This window comes from Cupressus sempervirens, chromosome 6, assembly GCF_028749045.1.
Source record: "Cupressus sempervirens isolate cs-2001-9-10 chromosome 6, ASM2874904v1, whole genome shotgun sequence".
In the NCBI taxonomy this organism is placed as follows: domain Eukaryota; kingdom Viridiplantae; phylum Streptophyta; class Pinopsida; order Cupressales; family Cupressaceae; genus Cupressus; species Cupressus sempervirens.
The window spans coordinates 607382767-607400088 of record NC_143123.1 but is presented as its reverse complement, the minus strand read 5'-3'; the positions used below and the strand labels follow the sequence as shown (position 1 = coordinate 607400088).

The 17322-nt window shown below is 35.1% G+C and overlaps 1 protein-coding gene across 1 annotated transcript; it reads right to left on the bottom strand.

Annotated features, from left to right (window-relative positions):
- Positions 1-11692: 11692 nt before the first annotated feature.
- LOC149553707 (cytokinin dehydrogenase 3-like) lies at positions 11693-17108 on the bottom strand. The gene is made up of 5 exons (XM_089789943.1): positions 16260-17108; positions 14973-15100; positions 13941-14204; positions 13579-13841; positions 11693-12426 (listed from the first exon to the last, which is right to left on the bottom strand). Exons 1-5 carry the CDS (start codon positions 16885-16887, stop codon positions 12066-12068), a joined length of 1644 nt encoding a protein of 547 aa, XP_089646069.1. The 5' UTR covers positions 16888-17108; the 3' UTR covers positions 11693-12065.
- Between the last annotated feature and the right edge of the window lie 214 nt (positions 17109-17322).

The following is a 17322-nucleotide window of genomic DNA, read 5'->3' as shown; positions in this document are numbered from 1 at the left end:
AACACCAAGAAGAATCTACACTTGTACCCTCAGGTCCACCAAGAAATCATCTAGTTCTCAAGCCTCATTTACTATCCTTGCTCACAAACTCATAACTCCAACACAATCCTACTATAAATTAAATCACATTTGATGCTCTGTCCATAGATTTAGGAAAACTTTCCCTCCATCTTCTCCACATGAAACTTAGGATCCACTCCTCCGAATGAATGAATCTCCATTAATCCATAAAGACTCCACAATACCCCCTACTTATACCCAACTAATCCACAAGTTAGCCTAGTTCATTATAAATTAAATTAAATCCCTCACACTAAATATATGTTGAGCCACATGTCAGCTACAACAAAAATTAAATACCCAAAGTAAGATACAACATGAATTAAATGCCAAAATTTGTCTCACTAACAACTCTAAACCATAGGAACCAAGACCAAGTTAAGTGTCAAAGAAGCAAATCCAAGTGTTAGCAAACTCCCAAGCATTGTCGAGCTCCTACTGCATACCAAGTACCTAGTATCTATCTAGAAACAAACACATGCTGAGCAACCAATACATGTCAAGCACATAGAAGATGTCGAGCTCCTATAATGACTAAGCCCCCTTCAATGACTAAGCATCCCGACCAACACCACATCTACTAGTGATTGAGCACCACTCCTTCTTTGATCAAGCACCAAGCTTATCAACCAAGCCCATTATGTAAAGCCTCCAACCAAGAAACACCATAGAGATCACCAAGCACCTCCAGCTTTCCATAAAAATACTTGAATGTTTAGGAACCATAGATGCCCCTGCATCATACTCTCGAGGTACAAAGTAAAGTGTGTCCCACACTTTGATGCCCAATGAAAACTCCACAACCATCTTCATCTTCACCAAAGGCTTCCACTCAAAAAAGGACAAGAAAACCAACATGGAAATCATCCACATTTTCATCATTCTTTCAAACACCATAATCTCAACCATCCAATCAGCATGCTCACTCCCAGGAACAAAATGAACATAATGCATCATCAATAAATCCACATCCACAACAACAACTACTGAATCCACACTAGCAACAACAAACTCCATATAAGTAAAAATATGTAGATCTCCATCAACACATGCCAAACTCTTAACACCAACAATCTCATTTCTTACAACAAGATGCTCTACAACATACAACTCACCACCAACAACAACTGGATTATCCATGACCAGGCACTCTATAATCTCCATGTCAAACCCAACTGACTGATCATGAAAACCAACCTCCATCCCAACAACAACAAGGTTAGGAATATCCTTAACAACACCTTCAAGTTTCTCTGTAGGTTTTGTTTCAGACTCTACAAACTAATCAATAAAACCAACCTCTTCCACCTTAACCATGCTATGCCATCTTCTCTCTTGAACAAGTCTCATAACTGGTTAGACCACTCTTTTCTAGATTGCTAGACTCCAATTCCACAAACATCTATGGAATGCCTTCCTCATCCCGTCCTTAACTTGATCAACCAAACCAACATCAAATTGAGCATACACCTCCTTAGCTAGATCAACCAAACTAGCCTCAAATCGAGAAGACATCTCCAAAAGCCTCCTCTCCACCACATCATGGAGATTCACAATCATCCCAAGGTACAATCCGCTTGAAGCCATCTCCCAAGATCTTTGTAACCCCTCTACAACAAATCCTTCCCATGCTCCTTGTGACAACCTCAAGTTGTCTACAAGTTAGATCGCAACTTGCCACCTAGCATGAACAACTAGGAACAAATCACAAGTCTAGGAGCACAGATCTATAGTACAAAAACTCTTTGTGATGATGCCTTAATAAGATCAACTTTTCATCTTCACGTACATTGATCCATCTACAAGCCTTGCAATTGTAAGTTAGAACCACGATATGCCACCTCACAACCAAGAGATCTAGGACTCTAGAAAGAACAATCCAAAACTAGATCAAGGTCTTCTCAGATCAACTTCTTGCAACCCAAGTCTTGGTGCAAACTCCCTCAACTTTAACACTCTTTTTACACACTCAGGAATGCATTTTCTCTAATACCATCTGACATAGCGCAAGACAAGAGAATCTCCAAAGGAGATGTCCTAGCCCACAACAAATAACCACACAATGAAAAACACAAAAATAATGCAAGATTTGATACAAAATCACAATACTTTATTCATTAATAAAACTGATTACATTCAATGTGTTAGGTTGTAAGGCCTTCCTAATTATAGCCAATTACAAAGAAATTAATAATTCTACAAGATCCCTCAAGATCCAATCCAAACCCTAATTCAAAACCCTAGCTAGCCCAAATTCACAATTGGATAAGAGCATCGAGAAGAATCTACACTTATACTCTCAAGTCCACCAAGCAATCCTATGGTTCTCAAGCCTCAGTTACTAGCCCTGCTCACAAACTCACAACTCCAGTACAACCCTTTTGTAAACTACCTCACATTTGGTGCTCTATCCATAGACTCAAGAAAACTTATCTTTCTACTACTCCACACTGAATTTAGGATCCACTCTTCCAAATGAATGAATCTCCATTAATCTCTAAAGACTCCACATGACCCCCTACTTATACCCAAATAAGTCACAACTTAGCACAATTCATTAAAAATTAAATTAAATCCCTTACATTAAATATATGTTGAGTCACATGTTGACACAAATTAAATACCCAAAGTTGGCTACAACACAAATTAAATGCCAAAATTTAGCTCACTGACAACTTGGCACCACAGGAACCAGGACCAAGCTAAGTGTCAGAGAAGTCAAGCTAAGTGTCAGTAAACTTCCAAGCACTATCGAGCTCCTAGTGCATGTCGAGTACCCATTATCTGTTGAGCAACCAACACATGTCGAGCAACCAATACATGTTGAGCACATAGAAGATGCCCAGCTCCAACAATGACTAAGCCCCCTTCCCCAATCAAGAACCTTGGCCAACACCACATCTAGTAGTGATTGAGCACTAATCCATCGATCAAGCACCAAGCTTATCCACCAAGCCCATTCGATCAAGGCTCTAATTGAGAAACACCATAGAGATGATTAAGAACCTCCAGCTTTCCATAAAAATGCTTGAATCTTCAGGAACCTCAAATACTCGTGCATCAGTTTAGGAAAGATCTAGCATTTTCAACAACTAAGATCCCCTTCATACATTTGGAGTACTTTGTTGAATCTTCCACATTATTATTTCCAACACCTACATCCATTTCTAAGGTGAATAATAATCACATTCTTTTATAAAGGGTTTTGGTTTCATGTCTACTTTCTTTCTTATTATTTTTGAAGTTGAGTCAAGGATATTGCATTTACATACTTGAATACATTCCAATTTTAAGATCATATTCATAGATTTATATTGTTTCATGGTAGATTTTTTTCATAACTTTAGAAGTGTGAAGTTAGTATTAGGTTTGAACACTATTGATTAGAGCCACATTTCTTCTCTTCTTAGGAAAAAGTTGCCCCTACTAAGAAAAGTTGACTCTACCAATAGCTAAAAAATTTATGGGATTTGTAGATCTTTTTTTCTTTAGTCCAAAATATAAGATTTGATACTTTTGGAGGTCATTTGACAATGTGTTTTCAGGTTTGTATCTCGCAAGGTATATCATTTTCTCTTTTCTATTTCAATACATATTTTCATCTCTTTATATTTCATCTTCACATTGCATAAATACTTACTTAAAACCCTCTTAAGGTGGAGGTGAGAGGTAAATAAATCCAATTAATTCACCCTTTTTGCATTATGTTACATATTGACACTTCCTCTTGTGTTAATCAAACCTATCTTAAGAGGTGGGTCTTGGTAGTCCCCCTTCATTATTTGTTAGGGTAGTTTATTCTAGGTCCCCCCTACATATCTTGGTGAGCCCAACCTTTCCTCTTTTGATCTTGGAGTTAAATTGTTACATTTTCTTGTGTGTTAGCTTACATTGTGAAGTTCCTTTTGTGCATGTCTACCTTTCTTGATGTAGTCTCCCCAATATTAGGGTTGGTTTGGGACAAGTAATACATGTAAAATAATGGTTAGAATCACAAAAATAACAAAACTAACTATATTATTCTACCCTCTAATTTAATCCCAATCTTAAGGACATCTCCAGATTGGGCTTCCTAGCTCATAGCTACCTCGTCATCTTCCTGGGAGCGTACCCCTTAGGATTCTTCTTGGATGGGCATCCTCTATCCAAGGTCAATCACATATGCATATATTCACATCATCAAAATATTCTGGCACATTGATTCTCAGCCATGGTGGACAATGGAGATCTTAAAATCTCGCATGCTCCATACTTCGAGTCTCATTGATCTCCATGGCACTAGCCCTATAGGTTAACACAATATTATTGAATTTCCACTATTCCTCATATAAGGAATTTATGATCACAAATATATGCACTTGACTTTTATAAATAAAATCATTTATCTTCAACTATTGTTTTGTCTTCTCTACCATAGCCTTATGTCATCGACAAACATATTTAATAAACTTGGGATCAATAACAACAATATAATAACCCTTCATTAAAAATACTTTCAATTATATTCAAATAAAAATAGGATTCCTTGATTTAATTATAAAATAAATTCATAATTGCATACCTTTCCCTCACTTTATCAGCCCCCACACATGGATTACCCCTTTCTCTTATTTATTATTATTTGAATGGAGGAAATCCGTTTCCTTATTTTATATTTCCCACATAATATATCAAGTACTTATCCTCTCTTCTTTTTCCAAGGTAGGGATTTTGAATTTGGTTTTTTCCTTATATAATATTAATAATATTTGTCTTATTTTTAGATTCGTGCATTTATTATTCTACATCTCTTATTTTGGCCATATTGCTTAAGTATGATTTCCTTTCTTTATAAATCTTTCAACCACTCCTACTTTTATATTTATTCCCTTGATTTTTTTCTTTGTGCCTTTGTCTTTTTATTTCCTATTTATATTCCTATTGAGCCATCTAATGATGTGACTCTTCAAGGGGCACATAGTTTTTTGTCGACTCCTTTATTTTTTTGAATTAATTATTTCTTGTCCACTAAAATAGCATTAATTAATTATTTTACTTTGATTACTATTCATTTATTTGAATATTGTCTCAATCACATTAATATATAAATATAGTTATTATTATTATAACTACAAATATTAATTAAAATAATTACTATTATTGATTGATGATTTAAAATTTAGTGATTCACATATTACTTGTAGACTTATAACTATTAATATAACTATTTAATACTAATAATCATTATTTATTATTTAAATAATTTATTAATAATAAATATTACTTTATATGATTTATTACTAAAATTCATCACCAAGGGTGTATTACACTTGAGCAATATTCTTTTTCTTGTATTCCTTTATGAAACTTATGATGTGTATGAGAGTTTCCTGAATTTCATAGTGTTTTTGGCTCTACATATAGTCCTTGCTTATGCTTTAATGAGATTAAAATATATATGTTTTTCTTCATTCAAGTTTGTGGTTAGCTCTTTATGTGGTTGGCTCATTTCTTATTTAGATTATGTGAGAACCTTAGTTGATCATCATCCTAATCATCCTCCTGACCTTTGCAATCCTTTTCCTTACCTTCCTAACCATTCTTCTCTTTCTTCATCTCCTAGCACTTTCCACACATATGTTTAAGCTCAAACTTTAGTTCATGATGAGGATGTTAAAGATTTCTGTGATGAACCTTATCTTCCTCTTTCTACTCATGATGTTATTAAGGGGAAATGAAAAGATACTTTTATTCCTCCTATTATTATACCTTACACCACCTTTGCTTATGATTCTAGTGAAAAAATCCTCCTATTGAAGTTTTGAAATATAACTATACTAGAGGATTACATGATCACAAAACAAGGTTAGGACTTGGTATTAATGAAATGTTAGAAGGTAAAGTCCACCAAGATAATTGAGAGGAGAGCGAGGTGAATCAGTTATTAGATCAATATATCTTTTACCAACCTTGTTAAACCTTAAACATGTGAATAATATAATCAGAAACCATAAGAAGATACATATACACAATAACACCAAATATGTTAACTAGGGAAACTCTTGATTAGAGTGAAAACCCTGGTGGGGACAATACCCACAAAATGATGTACTAATGTATAAGTTCTTTGTAAGAGGATGGACATTGTCAGGAGCCAATGAATTACATTTAGTATATGTATCAATTGTTGTTAGGAGACTTTGAATCACTGTGAGGAGATTCTAAACCAATAAGGAGTTGTGCCAACCCTATTTGGAGTTATAGAAGGTAGATGGACCCACTATCCAAACTAATTCAATGGCAAGACCATCAAACTCATTGCCCATTTGGCCTTTGTATTATTCCTTTCAAAATAATAGAAATATAATTGATCTCCACAACATGTACGCTTTCTTTGTCCTCTTACTGTGCCAAAACCACACCAAATACCTTCTTGAATCTCAATACTGGATATTCAAATTTGCATCACATTGATCCCTTTGATCGCTTACTCATATTTACAAACATCACACATATGATACAAGTTCTCCTATACTTGCATACATTTCACTCTTTATCCCAAGGGAAATGATTTTCATTTATATTATGTCCTCATAATAATTCTTTGATTTGACATTGAGGATTTCCCAATTAATTGCAATAGGACATCATGAAGATATTACAATTTATTAAATCTTTTCACAATCAAAATCATTGTCTACTCACAGTCTTCACAACTTTTCACACGTGCAACCTCGGACCTTGTGCACTCATTGATGTCATCATCAACCTATCTACTATCACTATCTAATTTTTCTCATTGCAATTCTATCCCTCTAAGGAGATACAATCCAAACAACATAAACCACTTCTCAAGTACTTTGTATGCACATTGTCTTCTATAAATCACAAATAACTTTTGCAAATCTTTGACTTTCTACATGCACACTTGTCCATGTCATCAAGACATACTATAGAATATATCCTCAACTGTGCTTGCCCTCATCGTCAATACATAGTCTGTACTACCTCATTCTCCATCTTCTACTCTACTAATCTTTACTGAAATAATACTATGTTGACATCAACGAAAAATACAACCATGAATGCAAAATGTCAATCTCCAACAATGCTTAGGATACTCTCCCAAAGGAATATCATCAGCATCCATGCTAGCAATGGATATTATATTATAAACCCTAATCATATTTCTCCTAAGAAGAATTAACATGGTATATGATATTCTACTTCTCAGGAATTAGTGCATCCTTATACTCGACCTCCTCTTCATCCTTTATTACCTACTCCATGATCTTGATTAACCAAATACTTGTCAAGTTGTATCTTTAAAGGTGTATATTCAAGTAGTTTTTGCTAAACCAAAAATAATTAGCATTCCTCTTCAAGATACTATGTTTAAATTTTCATGTCCTTTTCACTATGATGATTCTCACACTCTTTCTGAATGTATATTTTTTCATTTATATGTAAAGGAGAAGGCTTTGTTATGAATTATACCTCATATGCATGAGTTTTTAAAACTTCATCATAGTTTTACTTATCTTTTCTTCTCACCTATTGTGGTGGATTCCTTGTTATCCTACATAATGTGCATTAGGAATCTCACAATAGGTCTTCTTTTGTTGTTCCTTCACCAAGGGACAATGCTTTTTCCTTTCTTTCCTTGTACGAATCTCTTCTTCCTCCTATACATCAATATTTTTTGATTGTCCCTTCTTTTCCATCTTCCTGGAATCCATTTCCTCTCTTAGGAATTGTGTTTCTTTCTTCCATCTTCTTGCAATTTGGTCTTCTTTTTACTATGTTGCTTGATAGTCTTTCCTTATAGCATGATGGTGTTTTTTTTTCATAATTTTAATTTTTTTTTGCTATTTATGGTGTCTCATGATGGTCACAAAGAACTATTTTTATGCTTTAGGTCATGGACTTTAACTATGTTAATATTGTATGATAATTTAAAACTTTATTTACTTTAATGATATACTTGGTATAAAGAACTAGAATCACTTTTATTATTTTCCTTGTGAGTAGATGAAGTGTGATATATGTTCTTGCAACCAAGTAATTTATCATCAAACAACCATGTGGTGTGTGAATAATTAATAAGGAATAATATAATGAATTAATGAATGTGGGTTGAATGTGTTAGAGTAATACAGTTTTTTCTTATTAATTAAATCACATTGATTTAATTATTAAGTCACTTTTTATCTCTATTCTTCTTAAGCTAAAATTTAGGCATCTAATAATTAATTCTTTTATTAATTATAATGATGTAACCTAGGTAAGACTTTTTGAGGGTTTCGATCTCCTTTATAACGACAATCTCTCTTTGTAATTATTAACCAATTAATTCAGATTTGATAATAGCAATCTATTTTTTGCTCATCAAGAATGTCTCATTTATGGATCTAGGAATTCCAACCTCCATAGCTTTTGCTTCTCTATTTCTATGATAGGCATTTACATGTAGGTGATTCTTGGGAGTTGTAGGCTTGATCTTTCATCAACTTCAACATAGTATCAATGCTCTAGATATTCATGCCCCTATTTTATTATTGAGAGATTTGGCATCAGTTTCCAAATCTGTGACTTTCAAAGAATTCTTATGTTGAATCTAGGGGTCACTAATTTTTGGATCACTTTGAGCCTAACGAACATCACCATTGAGCTCAAAGTGCCCAAAACCCCCTATTTTCATATAAAATTTGTCTAATTTGGACACATCTAGAATTTGAGATTAAAAAATATTTGGACACAGTTGCAATTTGAGATTTTTGAGTTCAAAAGTCAATATTTTTGGGCACGCAAATTGAGAATTTTGTGAAAAATCATGATTTTTGGCACACAAATCGATATTTTTGGTCCACAAAACAATTTTTTTGTACGTATCCCAAGAATTTTTGTTGCAAAAATCAAGATTTTATATGTAAATCAAGGCAATTTGTTACAATAATATCTTTTTTTGCACGAATCCAAAGGTAATTTCTTGTACTGACTTGGGCACGCTTCCTAGTGTATTCTGGCTCAAATCTTGAGGGAATGATTTTCTTTTTCTTTTCTAGCACTTTTTTTACCTACCTATAGTTTTTTGGCCATAACTCACTCATTCGGACTTCCATTTTTCACAAACAAAATATCCCTAGAAAGATGGTTCCGAGCCCATCGTGATGGTGCAATTTATTTGGATTTTTGATGTTTGATTATTGAATTATGTAGTCAAAGTCAGAGGTTCTATTTTACACTTTGGGAGACATATTTTGAGGCGTTCTATTTTCTTGATTTTGTTCCATGCACATCTCATTTAGTTTTTTGTTTTTTTGCATTCTGGGGGGTATCTTGGTTGTTTTAGGTCCGAAGATCGATTTTGTTTTTTCAGATGATTTTTCATGGGTTGTAATATCTCTTGTATCAACCTTATATCTCTTTTGATCTTTGTTGACATCCTTTTTTAGTATTTTTGCAAATGCACTGAGATAAAGTGTCACTTTGTTGCATTTTGGGATCTTGAACATCTTTGTATTTTGTTGTACTCGCACTACATTATAAAGTACCTTGAGGGGTTTCATGTTGGCCATATTCGCCATCTTCCTTTGTCATGTGAGTGTTCCTTCCACGACATTAGCCTCATAATGTGTCAATGACATGTGCCATTATAGGTGTTTGTACTTCTTTTGCACTCTCGATATTCCTAGTTCTTTTTTGTAGTAGATATTGCATTCAGTTTCAATGTTCATGTCCTCCCTCTCAATATTTTTATATATCTTGTACATTTCGTACTACTAACCTCTTTTTGTAGGAATAAGTCAACAAGGAAGAAGGGGCGGATTAACATGTTATAACAAGTGTGCATCATTCTCAAGACCAATTTAAGCTACCATGAAGGAAGGAGTAAATGTTAAAGTGCAATTCCAATTGAGTTGCTTGGTTTCTTGAGTGATTTGAATTGTCTTTATTGGTAGAAGATCTAGGCACCAGAATCTCCTACATTCTCTCCAACGACTTTGCATGCAAAATTTATTCTTTCTTGTTGACTTAAATTATCATGTACTCTTTAATGTAAACAAGTGCCACTATTTATTATGGAGTGGTTAGTAGTAGCTTAGGGAGTTAGTTATAGTTGTTTTATTTCTCCAAGGGCTAGCAAGGAGAGACAAGGTAAATAGTTATATTGTTATCCTATAATACTTTGTTTTTAACAATATGGATTGATTTCATTTGTGATGTGTAACAGGTTCCTTTGTTATGAATAAAAGAACATTATCCATTTTGATTTCATAGATTGTTAAGTAGCTTGGCTTCACTCACCCAAAGAGGCCCACTCGGTGAATGAACCTTATCATTTTCCATATAATTTTCATAGCTAACATTCAGATCCTTGCCTATTCTGGCAACCATTTGAAACAAAATTAGTGGCTATTCTTACAATGAAAGCCAACACAGTAATTCTTACCTGCAAATCTAGATTTATTATCTTCTGTAGTTTGTTCATGCTTTGGCAATTAGGAATTAGAAATGTTCCATTCTAGTATTTACCATTTTGCAAGCATGTTTCCAAGTTGTAGATGCATGGGTCCAAAAGGAACTTAGTGCATATATTTTGTCATACCATTTGTTAGTCTATGTTCTTGGTTTGACATTCAAACACACCTTGAAATAGACAAATGGTTGGTTAATGGATGTTCAATCCTTGGGTATGAAAAGTATTCCCTGTTATTCTTCTATTGTTGAGGCCTACACAACCATCTTTAATGTATACCAAGCATATGATATTGGCTAATGTTAATGTTCTTAAACAAATTAAAGTGCAAGCTTAGAAAGTTGCATTGATTGAGAAGTTGGACCAATGGGGATCTTCGTAGACTATAACTAAAGTCATTCTTAACCCCTCTTTTCCTCAAGGGTGTGAATGTTGTCAAAACCAAACCTTTAGACATAATAGAGGATTAGTGTCCTCTCTCTCCCTCTCTCTCTCTCTCTCTCACACACACACACACACACACACACACATTTGGTAGAATTGTAGAAATCAAAATTTTTACAAATCTTGATTTAGCCAAATCAAGGTTTTGCAAATCTTCATTCCTATTTTTGGGATTTTACTTGAACTGTTTGTTTCACTCGGAAGATGATTGTGAAGACACATTTTCATGCGTAAGCTTGGAGTTGTAGGTAAACTCCAAAAAGTAGTCAAATCTATTGTTTTTATACTCCTGAAGAAACATAACTAGGTTTTGATTTTCAATTCGTACTTGCAAATACAAAGTCAAAAAATCTAGTTTTGAGACAAAATTAGAAGTCTGGTATTCTAATTCCAATTTGCCAATTTTGAAACAAACGCAAAAAATTTCAAATCCAAATTTTGAAAAAGCCAATTCGTGTAATCTTCCACTAACCAAACAGACCCAAAAAGAAGACCACACTTACTACTTGCAAGCCTACTAACAATGATATTCTTACAAGTACATTGGAACACCATGTTTGCTTTACTAGAACAATTTTAACTGTTTAGTATTGTGTGACCCTTGTTCTAATATTTTTTGAGTCTTTGTTTCATACTTTCCTGTTTAAATATTGACAGGATATCTTCACCACCCCTTTTAAAATAAAATGTTTCAAATGACTTGTTACAAACCAAAAAGAGGACATAAGAAACAAAGGTTAAAGATTTGAAACCTTGATTTTTTCAAAGTATCCACTTAAGAGTCAAAAACATATTTAGCTTCCGGAGCTAACATAACGCCGGGATAAGGAAGCTTCAAGTATCCACTTAGAGTCAAAAACATATTAAACTTCCGGAGGTAACATAACACCGGAATAAGGAAGCATCTGACTTACAGTAAAAAAGGAAAGTGCAAGATTCAGGCTGAATATTTCCACAAGAGGTATCTCATTAACTCATTCGCTTAGATATTTGTAAACAGAAATTATACGCTCGGTGTACAAGACAAACACACTACTTGCGACTGTACAGATTGGAACAAAAACATTGTATATTATAGCATCGTATTGTTGTTTTCCTTTCTTTATTGGGTACGTGTCATACTTGTTTTGAAAATCCTTTGTCCAGGACCCAATATGTTTAAAGGATCGTATCTTGCCTTCCTCTGTACAAACCTTTCCCATTTGCCTCCGAAATGATTCTTCCACTGAGATTCACTCGCATAGTAGGGCAAATACTGCTTGGCGCCAAACCCGTTGTCAGTATTAACCTCTGACAGGGTGGTTGCAGTTGATATATCAACTATTTCTTGGTTTTGTAACAGCAGATTGTCCATGCAGGAGGTCCCCCAAGAGCAATGTGGGTCCGCGGATCGAAGCATTCCTACGACATAAAATATCTCTTCATTGTCCTCTGGCAGCACTGCAGACATGTTTGTATTCCACCTGCAATGTTATTTGTTGAGCTGTAAGCCTTCGAAATGCATATCAAAATAGTAAAACAGATGAAGATTGATGCAAGAATTAATAAATAAGTATTGCCGGCAACAATACTGTATCTTTTTGGTTGGCAAGGGCTCATCAATTAGGTGGGTTTGATCCGACAATCTACCTGCCATTTCTGTTTTCTGTAATTAAAAATACTATATAAGAGGTTTTCATAGGCTATACAATTGGCAAAAGGCTAAATAAAAATAAATGTGGATGTAGATTGGCCACGAGGCATTTGGATGGATTATTGATAGAGCCATTGCACCCTCAAAAATCTAGATAAAACAATTAGTCAGCCATAATCATGAATCACTCAGAATAATCTGAAATGTTGGAGATTTAAATATCTTAGATTAATGTTTGATTCATAGGGTTAAAAGTGGTAAATAGTTTAAAATAGATTTATTTTTTTCAACCTTAATTTTTCTTGTGTTTCTGAAGGCTTAAATATTACACTTTTTAAGTGTTAAATAGTCAAAATGATACTTAATTTTTTTCTTGAAGAATGATCATATTGTTGAAAAATGACCCTGAAATGATAGGTTAAATAGATATGATGAGTCCCTTTAGTTCTTTAATTGAGATTTCTACAAATCTTGATTTAGCCAAATCAAGGTTTTGCAAATCTTCATTCTTATTTTTGAGATTTTACTTAAAACAGTTTGTTTCACTCCGAAGATGAGTGGGAAGATACATTTTTAAGGGTCAGCTTTGGAGTTAGAGGTAGACTCCAAAAAATAGTCCAATCTATTGTTTTCACACTCCTCAAAAAGTGTAACCAGGTTTTGATTTTCAATTCCTAATTGCTAATGAGAAGTCTGTTAGAAATCTGATATTCCAATTCCACTTTTCCAAATTTAAAACATTAACCAAAAAAATCGAAATCCCAAAAATAGAAAACCCAAATTCCCAGCGTACCCTAAAATATTATGAAAAGAACATTTGGGCAATCCAATGGAGATGGTCCTAGAATATGAACTTACGGGTTAATGATTTTTTTTTAACAAAATCATATAAAGTTTACGCATAACGTAAATGCATTGACATTGAACAAAGATCTTCGCAAACATTTTTAAGAGAAACGTTGGAAATTAGTGAATTTCATACTTGCTTCGGAGCACTGGATAAATGAGAATAGGGCCCTTGAAGGTGTGGCGAGGTATGATCTTTGTGAGACTAAAAGTGAACTGACAAATCCTGCTTCGTGGGACAAACATGTTGAGCCACGGGTGAGGGACATCCCACTGTCCGCTAGATCGCAGGTTCAGCTCTTCGGCATGCACACGATTCAGAAAACTGAAGTAGGAAACATCCGCGGTGTAAATCGCCGAGGGAATGAAACTCAATTTCGAGATGATACGATCCATAACCTGCAAACATACAAGAAGCACGGGCTCAGATCGGCTAGTTCACGAGAAAAGATGCTATAACGTTAGAAACAAACAAAACATAATGTGCCTAGTACACACCTTGTCCATATATGCAGTCCCATATTGGTGTGTGAAGTACTTTGCTATTTCTATGCAAAAGTGGACCTGGTTTCCAATGCCCTGGACAAAGCTTTCATTCGGCAGCTTTGCTGTGGGAAAGCCGACCGACCAACTGTGCATCGCCTCGCTGTTAAGAATCATGAAGCCTTCTAAGTAGTCTACACTGTTTTGCATTGTCACAATCAGCTCTTGATCCCTAGAGAACTCATCGAAATCATTATAGAAGATCCGAACCCATCTCACCTAAAACAAACAAGTTGAGCTTATATAATCAGAATTAAATACATAAATACAAAACAAAACAAATTGGATTTTAATACCTAGCTAGTTAATAGTATGATTTCCTTTTAATTGTCTTAATAATGATATAGTAATTTATCCAGATAGCAGTACATAAAAAGGGGCAAATCATTTTAGTGCACAATGTACAGTAAAGGTTTAACTTGACGTTAGACCTTGCCAGTTTGGTAATGTTTAATATTGTCTCTAGCTGCTGCGACTATTTACGGAAAGCCGAAAGGAATTCCTACTAATTATTTCCCAATTGGTTGTACGCTTCGAGCTTTAATTTTCAGCCTTTTCTGATCATGACCATATATTGGTTAAGTACGTTCAGATCTTATATTCAGCCTTTCCTTCTCTTGACCATATATTCGTTGAGTACATTATTCAGCCTTTGCTTCTCCTCACCATATATTTGTTGAGTACATTGTTCTTCGTTTTCATGAAAGATCGCTGACAACAGGATTTTTATTTTATTGTATTTATTTATTTATTGGTCTGTCAAAATATTTTGTTATAGGTATACCCATCGAATTTAACGGGGTAAAAGAGATAATGACATGCCTATTTCAATTTGGTCCATACGGAAACAGTAAGAACAGAGTGTTAAAGGCTATCGGGTACGTTCAAGTTGCAGTTGAAGAAGACACAACAGACCAAGAAAATAATGCCCGACCGTGCATGCATAACTTTGAATGGTGTAGTAATAATAATAATAATAATTCTTACCCTTTGAGGAGCGGGTTCCAGAATGATCCGGGCTTTGGTTATGATGCCCAACTGTCCCAGCCCTCCCATGGCACCGTAGAACAATTCCTCATTGTCTATGGCAGAGCAATTCAGTAGCTCTCCAGTCCCTGTCTTTCAATTTACAAGTTAGTACTACTTCTGACCAATCCATCTTCTAGTGCAAGCATGCCAACATACTAAAAACATACATATGAATATGAAATCATTGATTGGAATAACTAAGCGTAACCCATCACATCTTCTAGATACATTTTCCATGTATGAGAATCTTAACTTCTAAAGCATGTAATCGCCATCTGGTAAAGTATTAATTGGTGAATTCTATCCTGAATCAGAATTATTAGTGTTGTGGAGGATCAGGCAAAAATCTTTATAAAACATACAGTTTATTTTTTTCTCATAAAATAGGCTTACTATAAAGATTTAAAAAAACACTATATAGTCTTGATTGTGTAATCTCAAATTTTCATTGAAAACATACTCCCAGTTAAAGCTTAAAAAAATAGAAAATCTCATGTCAATTGTTAATGCTACAGTATCATATAATATAGTTTTATGACGATATTGTATGTCATATTTATTGTGTTTTTATCATCCAAAATTATGTGAAAAATTATTATATAAATGATTATATATGATAGATAGCTGGAGAGGGTTGGAACTATACAAATACAAAAAGTAGTTTGCTCTAACCTAATCACTTCTATTCTGTTTTATTCTATTCTATAATATACCAATTTATTTATTTATTATATTATATCTATAAGTCTTATAATTTCTCTGTCTATATAATATCACAAAATTAAAAGATTACTCTGGAAAATACTGTTTATAATTTTTTCCTGTACTTTCACAATTTTAGTGGTGCAGTTTAACTTTTATTTCTTCTCACATATGAAAGAGATTTGAGTTGGGCATCATTTAGCTGCTTACATCATGACTATGTCATTGTAATATTAGTAAATAGTTTAAATACTTGCAAACTATATAACATAAATAGAAATTAAAGAGAAATTGGGTATCTCCAATGCAAATTAACGTAAATGTAAACACAATCATAACTTAATGATGAATTCGATTGTAGGATTAGAGCAAATTCGTCTGCACTAGCCATCCCATAGACTACATTACATGCTTTCATAATACTAATAATAATAATGATTTTTAATATTGAACAAATACAGATTAAAATAATAAAAATAATGGTTTCTAATATTGGCAAAATACAGATACATGCAATGCGAAGAAGACAACATGGCATATTACCTGTGACAATGTCCAACTGGAGAACATTACTGATTTGAGGGCCATGGCGAAAGGTCTGGCCGCTAACGCCCGCATTGGAGAGCGTCCCACCGACGGTGAGATATAGATAATCGGTCCAGGATCGAGGCGCAAGGCCAACTTTCAATGATTCAACGAGCACATCCGCCCAGAGTTCTCCCGCAGCGACATCTGCATACTTACTGTGGATTTCAATGCCTCTCAGAGCGCGCATATCCACGACAAGCCCATTGGGCGCCCGTGCCTGCGCTTGCCCATAGATGGAATGACCGGCTCCCTTGGCGGCCACAGTGAAGTCAACCTCGCTCTCCACCTTCTTCAACCTATACACAGCCCTCATAAAACCGGCTATCTCCTCCGCTTCCACCGGCCGAAAAACAGCCGCCGGTTTGTGATGAAAAATCCCACCGAAATCCACGGCTGCGGAGGCCGCATCGACGACGGAAAGACGCGGGCTGTCGATTTCGAGGACCTTGTCTTCGTGAAACCTGCTGGGAAGGTCGAGGCCAGGGCTTTGCATGGGCTTACAAGGGGCGGAAATACACGAGAGCAGCCCCATGAAGACCATCCAGAAAATGCTCCTGATTCGTCCCATGCAAAGCAAGTTCATCTGAAACACAGGGCTAAAGCGGGCAGGGGTATCAGAAAGCAGGCACTGGCTAAATAGTCGAATATTTGCAGCCGGCGGGGAGCAGGCGGAGAGGAGGGAGAATAAAAGAAAGGAGAAGGTTGAGATTTGTATCCTGCAAACAGACGATCCTGTGGGGTCCCTGGGACCAGATATTATACCTGAACTTCTGGAATAATGGCAGACAGCTGCGTCCTTTCTTCCCCCAATCAATATACGCTTGCTCTACTCCCATCCGCGAATTCACCTGCTATTTTTGTCTAATACAGCAGCTGCAACCGCATATACTTTGATCATTCCCCTCCCCTTCCCTAATGCGAAAATTCCCCTGAGACGTTAGGTGTTACTCGAGACTCGGACGAGGAGCATTTCATTAACCCGAGTGCTTTTTAAAGAGAGGTGGAATCGAATCGAGAG

Bases quoted from the DNA above. Each gene is read 5' to 3' on its own strand.
- LOC149553707 (XM_089789943.1), bottom strand. From the start codon at position 16,887: ATGAACTTGCTTTGCATGGGACGAATCAGGAGCATTTTCTGGATGGTC. The intron at 14,205-14,972 runs GTAAGAATTATT...TGTTTGTTTTAG, and splicing joins TGGAACCCGCTCCTCAAAGG to GTGAGATGGGTTCGGATCTT. The intron at 13,842-13,940 runs GTGTGTACTAGG...GTATGTTTGCAG, and splicing joins GGACTGCATATATGGACAAG to GTTATGGATCGTATCATCTC.